The sequence below is a fragment of the Scyliorhinus torazame genome, chromosome 29 (assembly GCF_047496885.1).
Source record: "Scyliorhinus torazame isolate Kashiwa2021f chromosome 29, sScyTor2.1, whole genome shotgun sequence".
Lineage (NCBI taxonomy): Eukaryota > Metazoa > Chordata > Chondrichthyes > Carcharhiniformes > Scyliorhinidae > Scyliorhinus > Scyliorhinus torazame.
The window spans coordinates 5,658,934-5,683,960 of record NC_092735.1 but is presented as its reverse complement, the minus strand read 5'-3'; the positions used below and the strand labels follow the sequence as shown (position 1 = coordinate 5,683,960).

General features: G+C 53.6%; 2 protein-coding genes across 2 annotated transcripts in view; one reads left to right on the top strand and one right to left on the bottom strand.

Annotated features, from left to right (window-relative positions):
- Positions 1 to 25,027, top strand: part of csdc2b (cold shock domain containing C2, RNA binding b) — a 132,786-nt gene that overhangs the window by 3,871 nt on the left and 103,888 nt on the right. The gene's annotated exons all lie outside the window — the stretch shown is intronic.
- On the bottom strand, positions 2,999 to 23,002 carry polr3h (polymerase (RNA) III (DNA directed) polypeptide H). Its single transcript, XM_072492538.1, has 5 exons — positions 22,975 to 23,002; positions 20,451 to 20,537; positions 9,155 to 9,218; positions 8,384 to 8,594; positions 2,999 to 3,435 (listed from the first exon to the last, which is right to left on the bottom strand). Exons 1-5 carry the CDS (start codon positions 23,000 to 23,002, stop codon positions 3,382 to 3,384), a joined length of 444 nt encoding a protein of 147 aa, XP_072348639.1. The 3' UTR covers positions 2,999 to 3,381.

Sequence of the window (25,027 nt, the reverse complement as noted above, 5' to 3'; positions counted from 1 at the left end):
GCTGGTGCAGACACTATGGGCCAAAGGGCCTCTTTTTGTGCTTGTAAAATTCATGGCTCTATGACATTCCCATCTACCGGAATAATCTTTGATTCCCTTGCCTGACAAGGATTTCTCTACCCCTGCCTTTAAAATATTCAGTGATCCCGGCCTCCAAACGTAGGCCAAATGTTCCCCCTTATGGGCAATCTAGAACGAGAGGTCACAGATACAGGTTGAGAGGCGGTAGATTTTAGAGCTGAGATGAGGAGGAACTACTTCTCGCAGCAGGTGGTGAATTTGTGGAACTCGCTGTAATCGGAGTCATTAAATGGTTTCAAGAAGCAGATAGATATTTGATTAAAAATTGGGTTAAAGGGATATGAGGAACAGGTAGGGAGGTGGATTTGAGACCAGGAAGAGGTCAGCCATGATCTGATTGACTGGCAGAGCAAGCGCAATGGGCTTAATTGCTGAATCTGCTCCTAATCCCTATGTTCCACCATCTTCTGAGGCAAAGAGTTTCAAAAGTCACACAACCCTCAGAGAAAACAAATTCCCCTCAACCCTGTCCTGAAAGAGCGATCCCCAATTCTAAAACAGTGTCTCATCAGTTCTGAACTCGCCCACAAGAGGAAACATCCTTTCCACACCCATCTTGTCGAGACCATTCAGGATCTTCAATCAAGTCACTCCTTTCACTCTCCTAAGCTTCAATAGAAACAAGCCCCTTCTGTCCACTCATACCAGTTATCAATCCAATAAACCTCCTCTTAAACCGCTTCCAACAGATTTACATCTTCTCGTAAATAAGGAGACCAAAACTGTGCATAGTATTCGAGATATGGTCTTACCAATTTTCTGTACAATCTGTTTTACTGCGATTGTACAGGGCCTTGGTGAGGCCACACCTGGAGTATTGTGGGCAGTTTTGGTCTCCTTATCTGAGGATGTTCTTGCTATGGAGGGAGTGCAGAGAAGGTTTACTGGGATGGTGGGACTGTCATATGAGGAGAGATCGAGTCTGTTAGGATTATATTCAGTGGCGTTTAGAAGTGAGAGGGGATCTCATAGAAACTTATAAAATTCTAACAGGATTGGACAGGGTAGATTCAGAAAGAATGTTCCCGATGGTGGGGGAGTCCAGAACTAGGGGTCATAGCTTGAGGACAAGGGGTAAACCATTTAGGACTGAGGTGAGGAGAAATTTCTTCACCCAGAGAGCGGTGGATCTGTGGAATTCACTCCCACAGAAAGTTTGGGGGGGGGGGGGGGGGATCAGGGAATTTAACTTGATAGTCAGCCATGATCATAATGAATGGTGGAGCAGAGAGCAGCACGGTGGCGCAGTGGGTTAGCACTGCGGCCTCACGGCGCTAAGGTCCCAGGTTCGATCCCGGCTCTGGGTCACTGTCCGTGTGGAGTTGGCGCATTCTCCCCGTGTCTACGTGGGTTTTGCCCCCACCACCCAAAAAGATGTGCAGGCTAGGTGGATTGGCCGCGCTAAATTGCCCCTCAATTGGAAAAAAATGAATTGGGTACTCTTAATGTTTTAAAAATAAAACAAAATGAATGGTGGAACAGGTTCGAAGGGCTGAATGGCCTACACCTGCTTCTATTTTCTGTGAAGCATAGCATCCTAACTTTTCTGGTCAATTCCCACTCCTAGAACATTAATATAAAGGTTGCAATCAGTGCCGGCCACAAGATCACATGTCACCAACCTCTCTGATTCATTGCAAAAGCTGATATTGAGCCTTGCGTGTCATCTCGTGCCGGGACGATCAAATATTGAGAGTCTGTGTGTTTGGAGGTAAAATGTGCGACTGGACAGGAGCCAATCAGAGTCCGGAGCCCGGTCAGTGAGCAAGACAGAAGCAGCCAGTGATAACGTCCCATTTCTTCACTGTCGCGGGATCAAAATCCTGGAACTCCCTCCCTAACAGCACTGTGGGTGTACCTACATCTCAGGGACTCCAGCAAGTTCAAGGAGGCTCACCACCACCTTCTGAAGGCAATTAGGGATGGACAACAAATGGTCAAGCCAGCAACTCCCACATCCAGTGGTTACTTTAAAAATGGTAACTAAAGAACAAAGAAATGTACAGCACAGGAACAGGCCCTTCGGCCCTCCAAGCCCATGCTGCCTGTCTATCTAAAACCTTCTACACTTCCTGGGTCCGTATCCCTCTATTCCCATCCTATTCATGTATTTATCAAGATGCCCCTTAAATGTCACTATCGTCCCTGCTTCCACCACCTCCTCCGGCAGCGAGTTCCAGGCACCCACTACCCTCTGTGTAAAAAAAACCTCCCTCGCACATCTCCCCTAAACTTTGTCCCTCGCACCTTAAACCCATGTCCCCTAGTAATTGACCCCTCTACCCTGGGGAAAAGCCTCTAAGTCGGTTAGCATAGTAAGAAGTCTTACAACACCAGGTTAAAGTCCATCAGGTTTGTTTCGATGTCACTAGCTTTCGGAGCGCTGCTCCTTCCTCAGGTGAATGTCAGTTAGGATTATATTAATTGGAGTTTAGAAGAATGAGAGGGGATCTCATGGAAACTTATTTTGTAGGCTCCTATCAGGTCGCCCCTCAACTTCCGTCGTTCCAGTTAGAACAAACCGAGTTTATCCAAATGTTTTAAACGTTCTTCCACAAATTATTTCAGAAAACCTTTATCGGCAGATTTAAATTCACATTAAGTATAACTTGGAAAGTGATTATTAAACCATTAGTCGAGAATCATTGTGCTCGTGCAGTATGGGAAACTGGGACCTACGGACACCGAGAGGGCCCATACAGACTCTCCTGGGCAATAAAGTGCATGCAAACCCCACACAGTCACCCAATGTCGGAATCGACCCCGGTCCCTGGCGCAGTGAGAGGCAGCAGTGCTAACCCCCGTGCCGCCCTGTAAAACGCCAGCAGCGGGACATCGGAACCACAGTTGCAAATATTGGTGGCTTGTCTTGCTTCCTCAATGGCAATGGACGCACTGCTTAAAAATCACAATGAAATCCAATGATTGACCTTTTTAATTTACTGCTTAAATACACTGTTGTAAAGCCAGTAAACGTGTGAGGCAAGAACTGCGCCCACCATCCCTCTTCACTGTGAGGTGGTCGACCTGTCTTTTATAAAGCCAATACACATTCTTTATTGAATGTCCTTTTCACTTCCCACTGGGCGCACATCATGCTCATCAGAAAAAAAGCCCATAGTTGCAGCTGGATCTCGCTGTTCAGAGACTTCCTGCTACATCCAACATCTGTCCGTGTCTCCGAAGACTGGATCCTTCAGGAACTGCTCGGCTGAGCGAGGCCAGATTCAGTCGCAGCTTGACACAGACAGATATTTTTGTTCGTGCTGCATTCACAGTGACGGCCTCCGTTCCTGCTCATTAACCATTCGTCCACCAGGACAGGAGCCCGAGACCCGGCTCGCTGATGGAGGCCTGCAAAGAGTTTGGAACCACAGAAACAGACCGAGAGTAAAGTGGGCATTTGCCTATTCATTCAGTTTCAGCTACATCCCCGCCCCAACCCACCCCAACACCCACCCCACCCCAGCCCGCAATGTCCACACAACGCATAACACTGGACAGAGACAGACTGTGGGAGACTCACAAAGAGACGGAGCATGCCAGACGGGGAGAGAGAAAGAGGCCGGGAGAGAGAAAGGGGGGGAGAGAGAGAGGCGGGGAGAGAGAAAATGAAATGAAAATTGCTTATTGTCACAAGTAGGCTTCAAATGAAGTTACTGTGAAAAGCCCCGAGTCGCCACATTCCGGCGCCTGTTCGGGGAGGCTGTTATGGGAATCGAACCGTGGTGCTGGCCTGCTTTGGTCTGCTTTCAAAGCCAGCGATTTAGCCCTGTGCTAAACAGCCCCTGTAGAGAGAGACAGCCCCTGTAGAGAGAGACAGCCCCTGAGAGAGAGAGACAGCCCCTGAGAGAGAGAGACAGCCCCTGAGAGAGAGACAGCCCCTGAGAGAGAGACAGGGACAGATAGAGGCGGGGAGAGAGAGAGGCGGGGAGAGAGAGAGACAGGGAGAGAGACAGGGAGGGAGAGAGACAGGGAGGGAGAGAGAGAGAGACGGGGAGAGAGAAACGGGGAGAGAGAGAGGCGGGGAGAGAGAGAGGCGGGGAGAGAGAGAGGCGGGGAGAGAGAGAGGCGGGGAGAGAGAGAGGCGGGGAGAGAGAGAGGCGGGGAGAGAGAGAGGCGGGGAGAGAGAGAGGCGGGGAGAGAGAGAGGCGGGGAGAGAGAGAGGCGGGGAGAGAGAGAGGCGGGGAGAGAGAGAGGCGGGGAGAGAGAGAGGCGGGGAGAGAGCGAGGCGGGGAGAGAGCGAGGCGGGGAGAGAGCGAGGCGGGGAGAGAGCGAGGCGGGGAGAGAGCGAGGCGGGGAGAGAGCGAGGCGGGGAGAGAGCGAGGCGGGGAGAGAGCGAGGCGGGGAGAGAGCGAGGCGGGGAGAGAGAGAGGCGGGGAGAGAGAGAGGCGGGGAGAGAGAGAGGCGGGGAGAGAGAGAGGCTGGGAGAGAGCGAGGCGGGGAGAGAGCGAGGCGGGGAGAGAGCGAGGCGGGGAGAGAGCGAGGCGGGGAGAGAGCGAGGCGGGGAGAGAGCGAGGCGGGGAGAGAGCGAGGCGGGGAGAGAGCGAGGCGGGGAGAGAGCGAGGCGGGGAGAGAGCGAGGCGGGGAGAGAGCGAGGCGGGGAGAGAGCGAGGCGGGGAGAGAGCGAGGCGGGGAGAGAGCGAGGCGGGGAGAGAGCGAGGCGGGGAGAGAGCGAGGCGGGGAGAGAGCGAGGCGGGGAGAGAGCGAGGCGGGGAGAGAGCGAGGCGGGGAGAGAGCGAGGCGGGGAGAGAGAGATGGGGAGAGAGAGAGAGACGGGGAGAGAGAGAGAGACGGGGAGAGAGAGAGAGACGGGGAGAGAGACGGGGAGAGAGAGAGACGGGGAGAGAGAGAGACGGGGAGAGAGAGAGACGGGGAGAGAGAGACGGGGAGAGAGAGACGGGGAGAGAGAGAGGCGGGGAGAACGAGAGGCGGGGAGAGAGCGAGGCGGGGAGAGAGAGATGGGGAGAGAAGGGGGAGAGAGAGAGAGACGGGGAGAGAGAGAGACGGGGAGATAGAGAGAGACGGGGAGAGAGAGAGACGGGGAGAGAGAGAGACGGGGAGAGAGAGAGGCGGGGAGAACGAGAGGTGGGGACAGGGAGAGGCGGGGAGAGAGAGAGGCGGGGAGAGAGAGAGGCGGGGAGAGAGCGAGGCGGGGAGAGAGCGAGGCGGGGAGAGAGCGAGGCGGGGAGAGAGCGAGGCGGGGAGAGAGCGAGGCGGGGAGAGAGCGAGGCGGGGAGAGAGCGAGGCGGGGAGAGAGCGAGGCGGGGAGAGAGCGAGGCGGGGAGAGAGCGAGGCGGGGAGAGAGCGAGGCGGGGAGAGAGAGAGGCGGGGAGAGAGAGAGGCTGGGAGAGAGCGAGGCGGGGAGAGAGCGAGGCGGGGAGAGAGCGAGGCGGGGAGAGAGCGAGGCGGGGAGAGAGCGAGGCGGGGAGAGAGCGAGGCGGGGAGAGAGCGAGGCGGGGAGAGAGCGAGGCGGGGAGAGAGCGAGGCGGGGAGAGAGCGAGGCGGGGAGAGAGCGAGGCGGGGAGAGAGCGAGGCGGGGAGAGAGCGAGGCGGGGAGAGAGCGAGGCGGGGAGAGAGCGAGGCGGGGAGAGAGCGAGGCGGGGAGAGAGCGAGGCGGGGAGAGAGCGAGGCGGGGAGAGAGCGAGGCGGGGAGAGAGCGAGGCGGGGAGAGAGCGAGGCGGGGAGAGAGCGAGGCGGGGAGAGAGCGAGGCGGGGAGAGAGCGAGGCGGGGAGAGAGCGAGGCGGGGAGAGAGCGAGGCGGGGAGAGAGCGAGGCGGGGAGAGAGCGAGGCGGGGAGAGAGCGAGGCGGGGAGAGAGCGAGGCGGGGAGAGAGCGAGGCGGGGAGAGAGAGATGGGGAGAGAAGGGGAGAGAGAGAGAGACGGGGAGAGAGAGAGAGAGACGGGGAGAGAGAGAGAGACGGGGAGAGAGACGGGGAGAGAGAGAGACGGGGAGAGAGAGAGACGGGGAGAGAGAGAGACGGGGAGAGAGAGACGGGGAGAGAGAGACGGGGAGAGAGAGAGGCGGGGAGAACGAGAGGCGGGGAGAACGAGAGGCGGGGAGAACGAGAGGCGGGGAGAACGAGAGGCGGGGAGAACGAGAGGCGGGGAGAACGAGAGGCGGGGACAGGGAGAGGCGGGGTGAGAGAGAGGCGGGGTGAGAGAGAGGCGGGGAGAGAGGCGGGGAGAGAGAGAGGCGGGGAGAGAGAGAGGCGGGGGGAGAGAGAGAGGCGGGGAGAGAGCGAGGCGGGGAGAGAGCGAGGCGGGGAGAGAGCGAGGCGGGGAGAGAGCGAGGCGGGGAGAGAGCGAGGCGGGGAGAGAGCGACGCGGGGAGAGAGCGACGCGGGGAGAGAGCGAGGCGGGGAGAGAGCGAGGCGGGGAGAGAGCGAGGCGGGGAGAGAGCGAGGCGGGGAGAGAGCGAGGCGGGGAGAGAGCGAGGCGGGGAGAGAGAGATGGGGAGAGAAGGGGGAGAGAGAGAGAGACGGGGAGAGAGAGACGGGGAGAGAGAGAGACGGGGGGGGAGAGAGAGACGGGGAGAGAGAGAGACGGGGAGAGAGAGAGGCGGGGAGAGAGAGAGGCGGGGAGAGAGAGAGGCGGGGAGAGAGAGAGGCGGGGGGAGAGAGAGGCGGGGGGAGAGAGAGGCGGGGGGAGAGAGAGGCGGGGGGAGAGAGAGAGGCGGGGGGAGAGAGGCGGGGAGAGAGAGGCGGGGAGAGAGAGGCGGGGAGAGAGAGAGGCGGGGAGAGAGAGAGGCGGGGAGAGAGAGAGGCGGGGAGAGAGGAAGGCGGGGAGAGGAAGGCGGGGACAGAGGAAGGCGGGGAGAGAGAGAGGCGGGGAGAGAGAGAGGCGGGGAGAGAGAGAGGCGGGGAGAGAGAGAGGCGGGGAGAGAGAGAGGCGGGGAGAGAGAGAGGCGGGGAGAGAGAGAGGCGGGGAGAGAGAGAGGCGGGGAGAGAGAGAGGCGGGGAGAGAGAGAGGTGGGGTGAGAGAGAGGCGGGGAGAGAGGCGGGGAGAGAGAGAGGCGGGGAGAGAGAGGCGGGGAGAGGAAGGCGGGGACAGAGGAAGGCGGGGAGAGAGAGAGGCGGGGAGAGAGAGAGGCGGGGAGAGAGAGAGGCGGGGAGAGAGAGAGGCGGGGAGAGAGAGAGGTGGGGTGAGAGAGAGGCGGGGAGAGAGGCGGGGAGAGAGAGAGGCGGGGAGAGAGAGGCGGGGAGAGATGGGTTAAGGATTCGCAGACAAACAGTGGAGCTCTGTGGTGAGGATATTCTCAATCCTTATCTCTATTGGCTGCAGGACTGCACCTTGAGATTGCTTTAAGATTATTTTATATTCTCTATTCTGTGGCCACTAGACTCTCCACACAGGGACGAGAGCCGCCTGCCTCCCAGTCCCACCTCACACCCAACGAGCAGGGGGCACCAGGCAATGAACAAGCAGAACTCTCCCCTCTAATCAAATGAGGAACTGAGTGAGGGAGAACTCAAAACACTTTCCTGATCTCCACCCCCGTCATCCCCCATCCACTTTATTAAGGTAGTATGTCAACACTGCACCATCTGGGCTCCTCCTGAGAGAGGAGCGTCTCCTTGGAATCCCTCTCTCAGTGCGGTTTGCATTGTAGTTCAATACTGAGCCAGTGCGAGAGCTGCTGTCTTTCCGATGAGATGCCTGCCCTCCCGGGTGGATGCAAAAGATCCCGTGCCACTATTTTGATGGGGATCTCCTAGGTGTCCTGGCCAATATTCATTCCTGAGCCAACCTCACTAAAGTGTCATGATCTAGGCACCTTGCTGTGTGAAAACCGGTTGACGTAGTTCCCACATTCATAAGTGTCTATCTACATTTCACAAGGTACTTTCTTGGTTGTAACCGAAGCTCCGGCTAGGCCGCACGACCGTGTAGCAATGCAGAGGCTACTGTACCAAATGGGACTTACTCCATTATTTTGTTTTATAAATTTAGAGTACCCAATTCTTTTTTTTCCAATTAAGGGGCAATTTAACGTGGCCAATCCACCTACCCCGCACATCTTTGGGCTGTGGGGGTGAGACCCACGCAGAGACGGGGAGAATGTGCAAACTCCACACGGACAGTGACCCAGAGCCGGGATCGAACCTGGGACCTCGGCGCCGTGAGGCAGCAGTGCCCCACCGTGGCGCCCCACAATCACATTTTAAGGGCTGCATTGGCTGCCAGCGTTGGGGGCCATTCTGAAGCTGTGAGAGGCGGTAAATAAATGCAGGCCTTTCTTTCTGTACCCCCGGACTGCTCTGACTGCCTGCACTGATTGAGCAAGGTGGGTCCGACATACCGTCAGCGTATAGGGAGATTCCTTCCTCTGCGTCTCCTCTGCCGCGGTGGCTGGGCTCGAGCTGTCGGCTGTGCTGGGCCCAGTGGGGGAGGTGTCCACAAAGGTTTCGTCCACCACTCGGAGTCTGACCTCCTCCCCGACATCCATGTAAAGGTCGTGCGTGCCCTCGTCGGTCTCGTATTCCCACAGCCACACCTGCTCCGTCTCGTCACTGCCAGCCCAGTCAAGGAAATCGTGTGTCAGCGGGCAGGTGGCAGCAGCTAGACTTGCGCTGAATTTAACGTTTAAAAACAGATCGTTTCGGCCCAAGTGGTCGATGCTAATGTTCGGTCCTGCACCTCTTTCATCTGACCCCATCGACAGATCCTTCTATTCCGCACTCCCTCATATGTATATCCCGTGTGCCCCTGAATGGATCTATACAGGTGCTTGATGGCCGGCACAGACGCGATGGGCCGAAGGGCCGCTTTTTGTGCTGTCGAACTCTATGACTCGTCTCTACCACTCCTCGCGGTGAACCCCACACCTTCCTGGACAAAGTTTCTCCTGAATTCCCGACTGAATTTATTCCTGACTGATTTATGGATTCCCTCGACAAGTGGGAAGGTCTTTAAAACCGAACTAACTCCAGGTTCTAGTGAGAATAGGAGTTCAAACAGGTTTCGGATTCCCAGGGGCCTTGCTCGTTGACGGGGTCAGGTGACCGTGCTCCCCCCCCCCCACACACACACGGGAGGATCTGTCCCCCACAGTCACCAACCAGAAGGATACAATTTGGCGGGCTGCTGTAGGGACTCTGGAGGGATGAGGATGTCATCAAAATATCCCAGGGTCACTGTGAGGAAAAGAGAAGGAGCAGCAGGTCAGACATTGGCCTCACACTGCGGGTGACACCGATTCACACGCAGCCCACAATGACCCCATTCAACACCCCCTCCTAAACTCCACTAAATATAATCCTAACCGACTCAGTCCCTCCTCGTATGACAGTCTCACCATCCTTTTTAAAAAAAAATTTTAATTAACGTTTTCACAAAATATCAACAACAAAATGTAAAAGGAACCCAATAGAATTAAATACAAAACAAAACAACCCCGTGCCCCCCTCCCCCTATACATAAATAATATATTAACACCCGCTGAAACACATAGCAAATATATACACCCCCTCAGATCCCCTAGCACAGACAGACAAAAACAAAATAGAACCCCTCCCCACCGGGTTGTTGCTGCTGCCATTGACCAATGTCTAGCGTTCTGCCAGGAAGTTCAAGAACGGTTGCCACCGCCTGAAGAACCCTTGTATCGACCCTCTCAAGGCAAATTTCACCCTCTCCAATTTAATAAACCCTGCCATATCATTGATCCAGGATTCCACGCTCGGGGGCCTCGCATCTTTCCACTGAAGAAGAATCCTTCGCCGGGCTACCAGGGACGCAAAGGCCAGAATACCGGCCTCTTTCGCCTCCTGCACTCCCGGCTCCTCTGCCACCCCAAATATTGCGAGCCCCCAGCCCGGTCTGACCCTGGAACCTACCACCCTCGACACCGTCCTCGCTACACCCTTCCAAAACTCCTCCAGCGCTGGGCATGCCCAGAACATATGGGTGTGGTTTGCTGGGTTACCTGAGCACCTAACACACCTGTCTTCACCCCCCAAAAATGGCTCATTTGTCCTGGTCATGTGTGCCCTGTGCACATTTAAACTGTATGAGGCTCAGCCTCGCGCACGAAGAGAAAGAGTTCACCCTCCCTAGGGCATCTGCCCACGTCCCCTCCTCGATCTCCTCCCCCAACTCCTCCTCCCACTTACCTTTCAGCATCTCCACCGAGGCCTCCTCCAACTCCTGCATCACCTGGTATGCTGCCGAGATCTTCCCCTCTCCAACCTACACCCCCGAGAGCACCCTGTCCTGTATCGTGCGTGGCGGCAGCAGCGGGAATTCCACCACTTGCCGCCTGGCAAACGCCTTACCTGTAGATACCTAAAGGCGTTTCCCAGGGGGAGCCCGTACTTCTCCTCCAGGTCACCGAGGCTCGCGAACTTCCCATCCACAAACAGGTCCCCCAATCTTCTTATCCCTGCCCTGTGCCATCCCGAAAACCCTCCATCTATTCTCCCTGGGACAAACCGGTGGTTCCCCGCATCGGGGTCCACAACGAGGCCCCCACTTCCCCCCTGTGCTGCCTCCATTGCCCCCAAATTTTGAGGGCAGCCGCCATCACCGGGCTCGTGGTATACCTCATTGGAGGGAGCAGCTGCGGCGCCATTGCCAGCGCCTCCAGACTCGTACCCACTCAAGACGCCGTCTCCAGCCTCTTTCATGCAGCCCCCTCCCCCTCCATCGCCGCATTAGCGGCCCAGTAGTACCCACAGAGGTTGGGCAGTGCCAGTCCCACCCCCATCCCTACTCCGCTCCAGGAACACCCTTCTCACCCTCGTACCCACACAAACCCCGTTATGCTCCTGTTGACCCGCTTAAAGAGGGCCTTCGGGATAAGAATGGGGAGGCACTGGAACAGGAACAAAAACCTTGGGAGCACCGTCATCTTGACTGACTGAACTCTACCCGCCAGGGACAGCGGCAACGCGTCCCACCCGTAACAGCCTCCCCGAACAGGCGCCGGAATGTGGCGACTAGGGGCTTTTCACAGTAACTTCATTTGAAGCCTACTTGTGACAATAAGCGATTTTTCATTTCACCTCTTAAACTCCTTCTCCATTTGCTCCACCAGCCTCGTGAAATTAAGTCTATGCAGGGCCCCCCAGCTCCTGGCCACCTGGACCCCCAAATACCTGAAACTCCTCTCAGCCCTTTTTAGTGGGAGCTCGCCAATCCCCCTCTCCTGGTCCCCTGGGTGAACCACAAACAACTCACTCTTCCCCATGTTGAGCTTGTATCCTGAAAAATCCCCGAACTCCCTGAGGATCCTCATTACCTCCGGCATTCCCCCCACCGGGTCCGCCACATATAGCAGCAAGTCGTCCGCATAGAGCGACACCCTATGCTCCTCCCCACCCCGCACCAGCCCCCTCCAGTTCCTCGACTCCCTCAGTGCCATAGCCAGGGGTTCAATCGCCAGCACGAAGAGCAGGAGGGACAAGGGACACCCCTGCCTCGTCCCTCGATGCGACCGAAAGTACTCAGACCTCCTCTTGTTCGTGGCCACACATCGGGACCTCGTACAACAGCCTAACCCATCTGACAAACCCCTCCCCAAACCCGAACCACTTCAGCACCCCCCACAAGTACCCCCACTCTACCCTATCGAAGGCCTTCTCAGCGTCTATCGCCGCCACTATCTCCGCCTCCCCCTCCCTTGCCGGCATCATAATCACGTTCAGGAGCCTCTGCACATTCGTGTTCAACTGCCTCCCCTTCACGAACCCCATCTGGTCTTCGTGGATGACCTGCGGCACACAATCCTCAATTCACGTGGCTAAGACCTTCGCCAGCACCTTGGCATCTACATTTAACAATGAAATTGGCCTGTAAGACCCACACTGCAGGGAATCTTTGTCCCGCTTCAGGATCAAGGAGATCAGTGCCTCATTGAAGGTCCTAACCAGCAACGGGCCCAACAGGTCCACATATTTTTTGTAAAATTCGACCAGGAAACCGTCCGGCCCCAGTGCCTTCCCCGCCTGCATGCTACCTATCCCTTTGGCCAACTCCTCCAACCCAATCGGGGCCCCTAATCCCGCCACAGTCCCTCCTTCACCTTCGGGAACTTCAGTTGGTCCAGAAAGCGGCCCATCCCTCCCTCCTCCAGTGGGGGCTCGGACCGATAGAGTTCCTCATAAAAGTCCCTGAAGACCCCATTGATGCCATCCCCCTCCGCACCATCCTTAACTCCGCCAATCTCCTTAGCTGATGCGCTAGCATTCGACTTGCCTTTTCCCCATATTCATCAATCGCCCCCTGGGCCTTCTTCCACTGCGCCTCCGCCTTCCTGGTGGTCAACAGGTCGAATTCGGCCTAGAGGCTACGCTTCTCCCTCACCAGTCCCTCCTCAGACACCTCCGCGAACCTCCTGTCCACCCTCACCATCTCCCCCACCAGCCTCTCCCTCTGCTCTCTCCTCTCCTTGTGGGCCCTAATGAAGATTAGCTCTCCCCTAACCACCGCCTTCAGCGCCTCCCAGATCATCCCCACTCGGACCTCCCCGTTATCATTGGCCTCCAGGTATCTCTCTATGCTTCTTCGGACCCACTCGCTCACCTCCTCGTCCGCCAACAGCCCCACCTCCAAGCAGTCTCACCATCCTGGTAAACCTTCGCTGCACTTCCTCCGTAGCAAGAACATCCTTCCTCAGATAAGGACACCAAACTGCCCACAATACTCCAGGTGTGGCCTCACCAATGCCCTATACAATCGCAGTGAAACATCTTTATTCCTCTCGACTGGGCGGGGGCTCGGCAGGGCGGGGGCTCGACTGGGCGGGGGCTGAGATGACGTTTCCTCTTGTGGAGGGATCTGGAACTCGGGGCGGGGGGGGGGGGCGGGGGGCGGTGTCAGGCAAGAGGAGTTTCGATCAACATAAAATTAGTCATGATTATATTTTATAAGTTGAGAGCCCCCAATTCCTTTTTTCCCAATTAAGGGGCAGTTCAGCGCGGCCAATCCACCTACCCTGCACATCTTTGGGTTGTGAGGGTGAGACCCACGCAGATACGGGGAGAATGTGCGACTCCATAAGGATAGTGACCCGGGGCCGGGATCGAACCCGGGTCCTCGGCGCCGTGAGCCATGATCTTATGAACTAGGCAGAATTACCTCCTCCTGCACTGTAAGCATCCAATTATTCTGCTCAATAACCCACATTGAAATACGGTCGGAGGTGCTCTGTTGAGAGTTTTGTCTCTGTGGGTCGCTTTGATTTGTAGCACGGAGTTTTGGGGCTCACTATCTGTTTCTCAACTTGCCAACATGAATAGATCTGGTGCTCAGATGAGGAGGAATCCAATAAATCAGCAGCACCAAAAGAAGGCCTTTCCAAAACTTCAGAGCCAACATTCAAAACAGGGTGAAGCACAGAGATCAAGAAAGAAAGGGCTTGGTGGGTTGGACTGACGTGGCTCAGGACAGGTGCCATGATTCAGAGACGTTACCCTGCATCTAAACTGTGAACACATTCGTTGCCACATTACAAGAGTGACTACACTTTAACAAAATACTTCATTACACACGAGTTGCTTTGGGACATTTTGACGTCATAAAAGGTGCTATTGAAATGTAAATTCTAAATATCGATTTACACCTGACCCAGCGATGGGATGTTACAGGTCACTCAGAGAGTCAGAGTTACTGTGACAACCAGCACTTTCCCAGCCGTGCTGCATGCTGGAGCTATGATTAGTGATGGTAGAGGCTCCAATGTTCTTCCCATCCCATGGTTGACCAGGAATCTCATCCACTCTTACCGCCCGCCATTGAGGTGTGTTTGGAAGGATTTGCAGGTTGATTCTCAACCTGTTTGGCTACATATTGGGCATCAAGTCCTGACTCAGAGACAGGAGGCGCTAACCCATTGCGTCACTAGACCTCCTGCACCTGACCTAGAAATGTTCAGTGGTGAAGCGGGGGCAGGAACGGCAGTCATTCCCCACAGTACACAGTCTGTCGAGCATGGGGTCAAACTGAATTGAACCAATGAAGCAACATTGAAGAAACTTGTTAGCTGGGATCTCAGGGCAGGTTCCCCCAGGAGAACAGGTCCCCACAGCACAGTGAGAGCGGATGCAGCACTTACAGATTTCCTACCTGCAAACCCCACCACCCCCTGCAAGCAATCACTTCGGAAAGCGGCAGATCCTCTAGTGCCACGGTGGGCAAATGGCATAATGAGCTGTAGAAACAGGAGGAGGCCATTCACTCCACCCAGCCAGTTACACCAAGCAATTAGGGGTGGCACGGTGGTTAGCACTGCTGCCTCACAGCTCCAGGGACCCGGGTTCAATTCCCGGCTTGGGTCACTGTCTGTGCGGAGTCTGCACGTTCCCCCGTGTCTGCGTGGGTTTCCTCCGGGTGCTCCGGTTTCCGGAGATGTGCAGGGTAGGTGGATTGGCCACCATGTATTGCCCACTAGTGTCCAAATGGTTAGGCGGGGTTACTGGGTTACGGGGATAGGGCGGTGGCGTGGGCCTAGATAGGGTGCTCTTTTGGATGGTCACTGAAGACTCGATGGGCCGAATGGCCTTCTTACGCACTGTAGGGATTCTATGAGAACGTGGCTGATTGACATCTTAACCCATCAACCTTCTTGAATGTATAAACCTCAACTCCCTTGACAACAAAAGCCTAACAATCTGTGTTGAGAATTCTGCAGTTGGATTTCCGGTGACGGCGGGCGGGAGGCAGCCGCGCGTTGGAGGGCTCCCGTTCAGAACGGCATTTTCGGGGAGTAACACCCGGTCCTAGGGCCAGCGACGGCAGTAAAAGTCGGGAGATAGCGCAAGGAGAAGGATGTCAAAAAACACCAAAAACACAGCCGGGAAAAAAGCGGCTGAAAGTCCGTTGGAGAGGGGAAAGGTCACCGCGGGGTCAACAAAGAAGATGGAGGTTGGAGCACCAGGGGCGGCCGCAGTGCTTACGGCTGAAGAACTAACTAAGGTGATGGCTGCGGAATTTGAAAAGCAGTTGGCGCAGATTGCGAAATGCATGGAGACGGTGAGGAAGGAGATGAGGGAGGTTTTGAGTGCGCTGGTGGAGGAGGCGGTTTCCCCGGTGAGGACGGAGGTGGCGAGCGCAGTGGCGGAGGTGCGAGAGCAAGGGGAGGCGCTGAAGGAAGTGGAGGAGACGTTATTGCAGCACGGTGATCAACTTGCCTCGATGGGGAAGGAGATGTGGAAGGTGATGGACACTAACAAGGATCTGCGAGGAAAAATGGAAGATCTAGAAAACAGATCCAGGCGACAGAATTTGAGGATTGTGGGGCTGCCCGAAGGAGTTGAAGGACCGAAGCCGACTGAGTATTTTGCCGCGATGCTGGCAAAACTATTGGGGGAGGGGGAGGAGCCCTCCGATATGAACTGGATCGGGCTCATCGGTCGTGGAGGCCTGTACCAAAGGCGAGTGAGCAGCCAAGGGCAGTGACTCTGTGCTTCCGTAGGTACAGTGTGAAGGAGAAGGTCCTGAGCTGGGCCAAGCAGAAGCGGGTGGTGCAGTGGGCTGGAGCTGGTGTACATGTATACCAGGACTTTACGGTGGAGCTGGCGAGGAGGCGGGCTGCCTTCAACCGGGTGAAGAGGGCACTGTTCATTGGCAAGGTGCAGTGTGGCATTGTATATCCAGCGAAGCTGAGGGTGACTTACAAGCTCAGGGACTTTTATTTTGGAACGGCGGAAGCAGCAGAGGAGTTTGCGAAGGCAGAAGGACTGTGGCAGAACTGACAAATTAAGGAATGGCCATGTGCCGATGTAACCTCATGACTGTATTTTCTTCTTTTTTTTTGTATCACTGCGTGCGGGTGTAGAGACTAAAGGAGCCAAGGTGGTATATATTTGGACAATGGAAGGGACGGGACTTTCATTCGAAAGGAGGGCTCTTTGGGGTGTAGATGGATATGCAGGGTTTGTGTGCTAAAAGGGGATCTTTGGGTTTTCCTAGGGCCGGGCAAGTGGGAAAGGGACCCGGGTGGGGGCCTCCACGCTGGCCGGTTTAAGCCGGCCAGTGAACGGGAGTGAGGTGGGGGGAGGGGCTGCGGCCATCGGAGCCTGGCAGAACAGGGTCTGAGTGGTCTAGCCGGGGTGGAAAGTTGGGGGGAAGGAACTGAGGTTGGGGGAGGGAACCGAGGTTGGGAGGAGGAGTTTTACAAGATGCATTGGACGGGAGGAGCTGGAGACTTTTGGGGGGGGGGGGGGGGGGGGGGTACAACTGTGGGGTATCATGCACGGTACTCTCTTAGAGGCTGGATGGCGTTGGTTGGGGGGGTGGAGAGCCGTGTAGATTAAGGGTGACTACGGGTAATCCCTGATTCCTTTTTGTCATTTGTTTATGTAAACATGTGGGTTGAGGTTCAGGGGTTGGTGGGCGGATGGGATTGTTGTTATTATGGGGATTGACATATCTTGTTGATTATTGTTTATTGTTGATGGGTGTAAATGTGGGAGAAAACGTGAAAAAGGAGGAGAATTTAAAAAAAAGAGAATTCTGCAGTTGATTCAAAGCCTCAGCAGAGTGTTCCAGATTTCCACGCACCATCATTGGGCCAGGTATAAATATTTAGAACTTGCATTTCAATTACAATCTCAAACCGTGGGAAGAGGTGCTTCCCGACCTCACCCCTGAATGGCCTGGTAATTCTAAAGTTGTGCCGCCTTGTTCCGATCGCCCCCCACCCCCAAAACCCCTGAGGAAATGGTGTCTCTGTACCAACCCCATCAAATCCTTGAATCATCTCAAACCCCTCGACGAGATCCGCCCTTTGTGATCTATACCAGAGGGAATACAAACACCCCCTCCTGGCTTTCAATCCAACCTCCGCTTGTGAAAGGACAATAGAAACCCCTGCCTCTGTGGGATGAGCAACATTCAGCCACCTCTAACCCAAGGTCATCAGCAGCGAAGGGGAACATTATTATTTTCACACGTCCTTCTGTTGATGCTGCTGTATTATGAAGGACAATCGCCTTATCTCTCAGACAGGCGCAGTGACAAGCTGTTCAGGACACACTAGCTGCTGAATGAACAGCCATTGTCACCCATTAACTCGATGGGACTCAAACCACTGCCTTGAAAACATATTTGCTGCCCTCTACTGCCTGACCAGGCAGTACAACAGAGGGGCAGATGCCCACCTCATAGCTCTCTGGCAGTGTCAGTGGCACCTGAGTCAGCATGACTGTGGTCTCTGCCTTAGCTCTGAGGTGCAGAGGGATCTGGGTGTCCTAGTGCATGAATCACAAAAGGTTAGTTCACAGGTACAGCAAGTAATCAGCAAAGGTAACAACGTTATTGGTTATTGTGAGGAGATTGATTAAGTAGTGAGGTAATGTTTCAGTTGTACAGGGCATTGGTGAGACCACGTCTGGAGTTGCATGTACAGTATTGGGCTCCTTATTTAAGGAAATATGTAAATGTATTAGAAGTTCAGAGCAGGTTTACTAGGTAAGGAGGGAGTTTCTGGAGTGTAATAGGGACAGGGGAGGGCTGGCGTTGCCGAATCTGGGTGGCTACTATTGGGCAGCCAACGTGGCGATGATCCGTAAGTGGGTAATAGAGGGAGAGGGGGCGGCATGGAAGAGGTTGGAGATGACGTCCTGCAAAGGAACAAGCCTGAGGGCGCTGGTGACGGCACCGCTGCCGCTCTAGCCGACAAGGTACACCACGAGTCCGGTGGTGGCGGCAATGCTAAAGATCTGGGGCCAGTGGAGACGACACAGGGGTGAGATGGGAGCCTCGGTGTGATCCCCGATCAGAGATAACCATCGGTTTCCCCCAGGAAGGATGGACGGGGGGTTTCGGAGCTGGCATCGGGCAGGGATCAGAAGGATGGGGGACCTGTTTATAGATGGGACGTTTGCGAGCCTAGGGGCGCAGGAGGAGAAGTTTGGGTTGCTCCCGGGAAATGCGTTCAGGTACATGCAAGTGAGGGTGTTTGTGAGGCGGCAGGTGAGGGTATTCCCGTTGCTCCCGGCACAGGGGATTCAGGACAGGGTGATTTCGGGCGTATGGGTCGGAGAGGGCAAGGTTTCGGCAATATATCAGGAGATTAAAGAAGAGGAGGAGGCTTCGGTAGAGGAGCTGAAGGGCAAAAGGGAGGAGGAGTTGGGGGAGGAGATTGAAGAGGGTCTGTGGGCTGATGCCCCGAGTAGGGTTAATTCCTCTTCCTCGTGTGCCAGGCTCAGCCTGATACAGTGTAAGGTTATTCACAGAGCGCATATGACAGGGGCGAGGCTGAGTAGGTTCTTTGGGGTGGAGGACAGATGTGAGAGGTGCTCAGGAAGCTCGGCGAATCACGCCCATATGTTCTGGTCGTGCCCGGCACTGGATGGGTTCTGGAGGGGTTTCGCGAGGACTATGTCTAAGGTGGTGAAAGTTCAGGTCAAGCCAAGTTGGGGGCTGGCACTATTTGGGGTGGCGGACGAGCCGGGAGTGCAGGAGGCAAAAGAGGCCGGTATTCTGGCCTTTGCGTCCCTGGTAGCCCGGCGGAGGATCTTGCTCATGTGGAAGGACGTGAAGCCCCCCAGTGTGGAAGTCTGGATAAATGACATGGCAGGGTTCATTAAGCTGGAGCGGATAAAGTTTGCCTTGAGAGGGTCTGCGCAGGGGTTCTTCAGGCGGTGGCAACCGTTCCTAGACTATCTCGCGGAGCGTTAGAGGAAGGTCGGTCAGCAGCAGCAGCAACCCAGGGGGGAGGTGTATCCAGGTGGGCGGGGAAGAGGGTTTTCCGAGGGGCACTTGAAAAAGGAAAAGCATAAACATATGGGAGAGTCAATATGTGCGGGAGGAACCCATTGTACAAGTTCTGTATTATGTTGGATTGATATGTTCTGTTCTGTTCCTTTTCTTTTTCTTTTCTGTTACGGGGGGGTGGGGGGGGTGTTAATTGGTTGGTTGAAAACTTTTGTTGGAAAAACTTTGAATAAACATTTTTTTTAAAAAAGAAATAACTGTATACTCACTGTCAATATTTCTTCAAGGAAAGTAGAAAATGTGAAAAATAAAACCATCTTGAAGTTGATGGGGTTTTTCTTCCTGGGGGGAGGTGTCATGTAAGAGTCCCTTTAAGAAATGTGTATTTCACAAATGTCAGCAGTGATGTCAGAGTATGGGTGGGGCTGGGCTGTCTTTCACTTTCATTTTGAGCTGAAAAGCTGCTTTGTGGCTCTGTTTAGTTTTGTTTTAGATTTGGAGAAGCTGCAGTCACAGCGAGATGTGTAGGAATCTCTTGTCATGAGAACATCACTTTAAGAAATGTTTGACTGCTCATGTTACTGCAGTGATGTCAGAGTGTGGATGGAGCTGAGCTCTGGCTCTGCTTTTTAATTTCACTTTGAGAAAAGCTTGGGTGTGTCTGTTTTTTTGGTTTTGTTTCAGTGTTGGCGCTGCAGTCAGCCACAGAAGGTGTAATGTTGTTCTCTCTGCCATGTAAAGACTATCTCTTGATCATCTGGTGAATTCAGTGTGATAACTGTTCTCAGTAGTGAATTTAAACCTGATGTGCTTCTGTTAAGTTTTTTAAATGTCTTATGGATGTTAAAAGGAAAGCTTAAGGATTACTTAGTGTTGTATTCTTGGGGGGGGGGGGGGTTGTATTTGAATTAATGGTTGCTAAGATGTTCACTGTATGTTTTAAAAAGGTTAACTTGAGTTCATAGAATAAACATTGTTTTGCTTTAAAAAATACCTTTCCATTTCTGCTGTCCCACACCTGTAGAGTGGGCCGTGTGCTCCCCATACCACAATCTAGTAAAAGTTGTGGGCCAGGTGAACTCCATGGTACACTTTGGGGTTCTCTAAACCCTGGCCCATAACACTCTGCAAGCTAAAGAATGTTCATTTGGTGATTTAAAAGTGGTAATTGCTCTCAGTAGAGAATTTATTATTAATAATAATAATCTTATTGTCACAAGTAGGCTTCAATGAAGTTACTGCGAAAAGCGCCTAGTTGCCACATTTCGGCGCCTGTTCGGGGAGGCTGGTAGGGGAATTGAACCTGCGCTGCTGGCCTTGTTCTGCATTACAAGCCAGCTATTTAGCCCACTGTGCTAAACCAGTGTTAACCCGGTGTTAAACCTGCTGTCCATCTGTAAAAAGGGTTTTTGTCTTATGGATGTATTATAGAGTACTGTATTCTTTGATGGGGAGGGTATTTGAATTGATGGTTGCTAAGATGTTCACTGTATGCTTAGAAAATGTTAACTGGGTTCATAGAATAAAGATTGTTTTTGTTTAATAATACTCTTAGTTCTCTGTTGCATCACACCTGTAGAGTGGGCCGTGTGCTCCCCATACCACAATCTATTAAAGATTGTGGGTCAGGTGAACTCCATGATACACTTTGGGGTTCTCTAAACCCTGGCCCATAACACTTTGAAAACTTCGAATAACGAATCACTTACCGTGGACCCCATCCTGACTGCAGCCTTTAATTTTTCCGGTTATAATTTCATCCAGAAATGGTCGAAAGACCACGTATCGGAAATGTACTGAGTGGGGAAACAGCGAGAGGGGAAAATATGACAATTAAATAATAATCTTTATGAATAATCTTTATGAATGTCACAAGTCACATTAACACCGCAATGAAGTTACTGTGAAAAGCCCCTAGTCGCCACATTCCGGCACCTGTTTGGGTACACTGAGGGAGAATTCAGAATGCCCAATTCACCTAACAAGCACGTCCTTCGGGACTTGTGGGAGGAAACCGGAGCACCCGGAGGAAACCCACACAGACACGGGGAGAACGTGCAAACTCCGCACAGACAGTGACCCAAGCCGGGAATAGAACCTGGAACCCTGGCGCTGTGAAGCCACAGTGCTAACCACTGTGCTACCGTGCTGCCCATAGAAAGACAAGGCTGCAAGTTAGGCATCTTCAGCTGGCACCAAATCACTGCAACCAGTTAATCACTTTTGTAGCACAGTCGTTGCAGACAAACATGGCCACCATATTGTACACAGCAAGATCCCACTAACAGCAAAGTAGAGTTAATAATCCATCTTTGGCGGCATTAGTGAATGAATGCTGACAGGGAATGCACTCAAAGACACCACATCTTTTATATTAACTTGAACAGACATGGGGGTGGGTGGGTGGCTGGAGCACAGTTTCAGAATGGGAGGCCGATTATTTAGGACTGGGATGAGGAGAAATTTCTTCACTCAAAGGGTTGTGAGTCTTTGGAATTCTCTATCCCAAAGGGGCTGTGGATTCTCCATCGTTGACCACATTTAAGGCCAAGATGGACAAATGTTTTGGTGTCTGAGGGAATTGAGGGATATGCTGCCAGGGTCCCGGGTTCAATTCCGACCCCGGATGGCTGTCGGTGCGGAGTCTGCACGTTCTCCCCGTGTCTGCGTGGGTTTCCTCCGGGTGCTCCGGTTTCCTCCCACAGTCCAAAGACGCGCAGGTTAGGTGGATTGGCCATGATCAATTATCCCTCAGTGTCCAAAGGTTAGGTGGGGTTACGAGGGAGTGTGTCGACGTAGGGATCCCTACAGTGCAGGGGGTCATTCAGCTGATTGGGTCTGCACCGACCTTCTGAAAGAGCATCTGACCTAGGCCCACTCCCGCGCCCTATCCCCATAACCCAGTAACCCCACCTAACCTCAAGACACTAAGGGGTAATTTAGCGTGGCCAATCAATCTAACCCGCACATCTTTGGACTGTGGGAGGAAACCGGAGCACCCGGAGGAAACCCACGGGGAGAACGTGCAGACTCCGCACAGTCACCACGGTCTGGAAGGCTGTGAGGATCATCAAAGGATCATCTTCCACCATTTCCACCAACTCCAGCATGCTGCTGCACGGGCAGCACGGTAGCACAGTGGTTAGCACAATTGCTTCACAGCTCCAGGGTCCCAGGTTCGACTCCCGGCTTGGGTCACTGTCTGTGCGGAGTCTGCACATCCTCCCTGTGTGTGCGTGGGTTTCCTCCGGGTGCTCCGGTTTCCTCCCACAGTCCAAAGATGTGCAGATTAGATGGATTGGCCATGATAAATTGCCCTTAGTGTCCAAAATTGCCCTTAGTGTTGGGTGGGGTTACTGGGTTACGGGGATGGACCTTGGGTAGGGTGCTCTTTCCAAGAGCCGGTGCAGACTCGATGGGCCGAATTGCCTCCTTCTGCACTGTAAATTCTATGAATAATTCTATGCCACACCAAACACATCTTCCCCTCACTCCCAGTCAGTATTCCACAAGGACCGTTCCCTCCGGGATAACCTGGTCCCCTCCTCCATCACCCCAGACACCTCACCCTCTTCCCACGGCACCTTCCCATGCAATTACAGGTGTAACACCTGCCCCTTTACCCTCTCCCTGCTCACCATCCAAGGACCTAAACACTCTCTTCAAGTGAGGCAGCGCTTCACGTGCACCTCCTTCAATCTGGTCTGTTGCATTTGCTGCTCCCAATGCTACTCTACAATGGAGAGACTAAACACAGACTGGGTGGACCGCTTTGCAGAACACCTTCAGTCCGTCAGCAAGCAGGACCCAGACCTTCCTGCCGCTTGCTATGTCAACTCACCGTCCTGCTCTCACGTCCACATGTCCATTCTTGGCCTGCTGAAGCCCAGCGCAAACTGGAGGAACAGCGCCTCATGTTCCGATTAGGCACGTTACAGCCTTCCGGACTTAACATCGAGTTCCACAACTTCAGACTGTGAACTCTCTCCTCCACCTTCACCCCATTTTTATTTCTATTGATTTGATTTCATTTTTTCCATCAAGCTGTTTTTCCCTCACCATTGTCTCCCCTCCTCGTGTGTCCCCCCCCTCCCCCACCCCAGTAGAACGATCTGTTCCCTGTTCCTAGATGTCCTTTGACACACTGCTCACCTTTGTTCTGCCATTGACCGATTCTGATCCCTCAATGTGTCACTATCAGCACCCTACTTGGTCATTGTTAGCCCTATTTACATTCCCTTTGTCTTTGTATCCACAACATCCTTGTCAATCTCCTTTGTTAAAAATAAATTTAGAGTACCCAATTCATTTTTCCAATTATGGGGCAATTTAGCGCGGCCAATCCACCTACCCTGCACATCTTTGGGTTGTGGGGGCGAAACCCACAGGGGGAGAATGTGCAAACTCCACACGGACAGTGACCCGGGGCCGGGATCGAACCTGGGACCTCGGCGCCGTGAGGCAGCAGTGCTAACCCACTGCGCCACCGTGCTGCCCTCCTCGCCAATCTCCACCTATCACTGGCCCCCTATCCAGCCCCACTGCTCCACCCCCCCTAACTCCACAACAGATTATATCTCATTCTATTTCCAGTTCTCTCCAGCTTTGATCAGAGTCATTCAGACTCAAAATGTCACCTCCCTTTTCTCTCTACCGATGCTGTCAGACCTGCTGAGATAGACCAGCATCTTCTGTTTTGGATTGGAACATTAACTGGTTGAGTCCATTAGTTGAGCAATATATTCGACTAAATGTTCTCTAGCCCTGATAGGAGGGAAATGGAAACACTGCTTTGTTGAGTCACTAAATAGAAACATTATTCCTTATTAGAAGATGTGGAGATGCCGGCGTTGGACTGGGGTGAGCACAGTAAGAAGTCTTACAACACCAGGTTAAAGTGCAACAGATTTGTTTAGAGTCACTAGCTTTCGGAGCGCTGCTCCTTCCTCAGGTGGGTGAAGAGGTGGGTCCCACAAACACATATACAGGCAATATCAATGATGCAGGACAATACTTTGAATGCGAATGAAAGATTTGCATTCAAAGTATCATCTTACATCACTGACTTTGTCTATCTATGAGTTTGTGGGACCCACCTCTTCACTCGCCTGAGGAAGGAGCAGCGCTCCGAAAGCTAGTGACTCCAAACAAACCTGTTGGACTTAGACTGGTGTTTCATAGAATTTACAGAGCAGAAGGAGGCCATTCGGCCCATCGAGTCTGCACCAGCTCTTGGAAAGAGCACCCTACCCAAGGTCAACACCGCCACCCTATCCCCATAACCCAGTAATCCCATAACCCAGTAACCCCATAACCCCACCCAACACTAAGGGCAATTTTGGACACTAAGGCAATTTATCACGGCCAATCCACCTAACCTGCACATCTTTGGACTGTGGGAGGAAACCGGAGCACCCGGAGGAAACCCACGCACACACGGGGAGGACGTGCAGACTCCGCACAGACAGTGACCCAAGTCGGAATCGAACCTGGGACCCTGGAGCTGTGAAGCAATTGTGCTATCCACAAGGCTACCGTGTTAGAACAAACAAAGAACAAAGAAATGTACAGCACAGGAACAGGCCCTTCGGCCCTCCAAGCCCGCGCCGACCATACTGCCCGACTAAACTACAATCTTCTACACTTCCTGGGTCCGTATCCTTCTATTCCCATCCTATTCATATATTTGTCAAGATGCCCCTTAAATGTCCCTATCGTCCCTGCTTCCACTACCTCCTCCGGTAGCGAGTTCCAGGCACCCACTACCCTCTGTGTAAAAAACTTGCCTCGTACATCTACTCTAAACCTTGCCCCTCTCACCTTAAACCTATGCCCCCTAGTAATTGACCCCTCTACCCTGGGGAAAAGCCTCTGACTATCCACTCTGTCTATGCCCCTCATAATTTTGTAGACCTCTATCAGGTCGCCCCTCAACCTCCTTCGTTCCAGAGAGAACAAACCGAGTTTATTCAATCGCTCCTCATAGCTTATGCCCTCCATACCAGGCAACATTCTGGTAAATCTCTTCTGCACCCTCTCTAAAGCCTCCACATCCTTCTGGTAGTGTGGCGACCAGAATTGAACACTATACTCCAAGTGTGGCCTAACTAAGGTCCTATACAGCTGCAACATGACTTGCCAATTCTTATACTCAATGCCCCGTCCAATGAAGGCAAGCATGCCGTATGCCTTCTTGACTACCTTCTCCACCTGTGTTGCCCCTTTCAATGACCTGTGGACCTGTACTCCTAGATCTCTTTGTGTTGTAAGACTTCTTATTAGAAGA

What these genes read in the sequence shown, in the direction of transcription:
- polr3h (XM_072492538.1), bottom strand. Translation starts at nt 23,002, where the DNA reads ATGTTGTGGATACAAAGACAAAGGGAAT. An exon ending in CAGTCAGGATGGGGTCCACG is followed by an intron (nt 9,219 to 20,450) that starts GTAAGTGATTCG and finishes TTTTCCTCACAG; the next exon opens with TGACCCTGGGATATTTTGAT. An exon ending in CTACAGCAGCCCGCCAAATT is followed by an intron (nt 8,595 to 9,154) that starts GTATCCTTCTGG and finishes CTGGGCTGGCAG; the next exon opens with TGACGAGACGGAGCAGGTGT.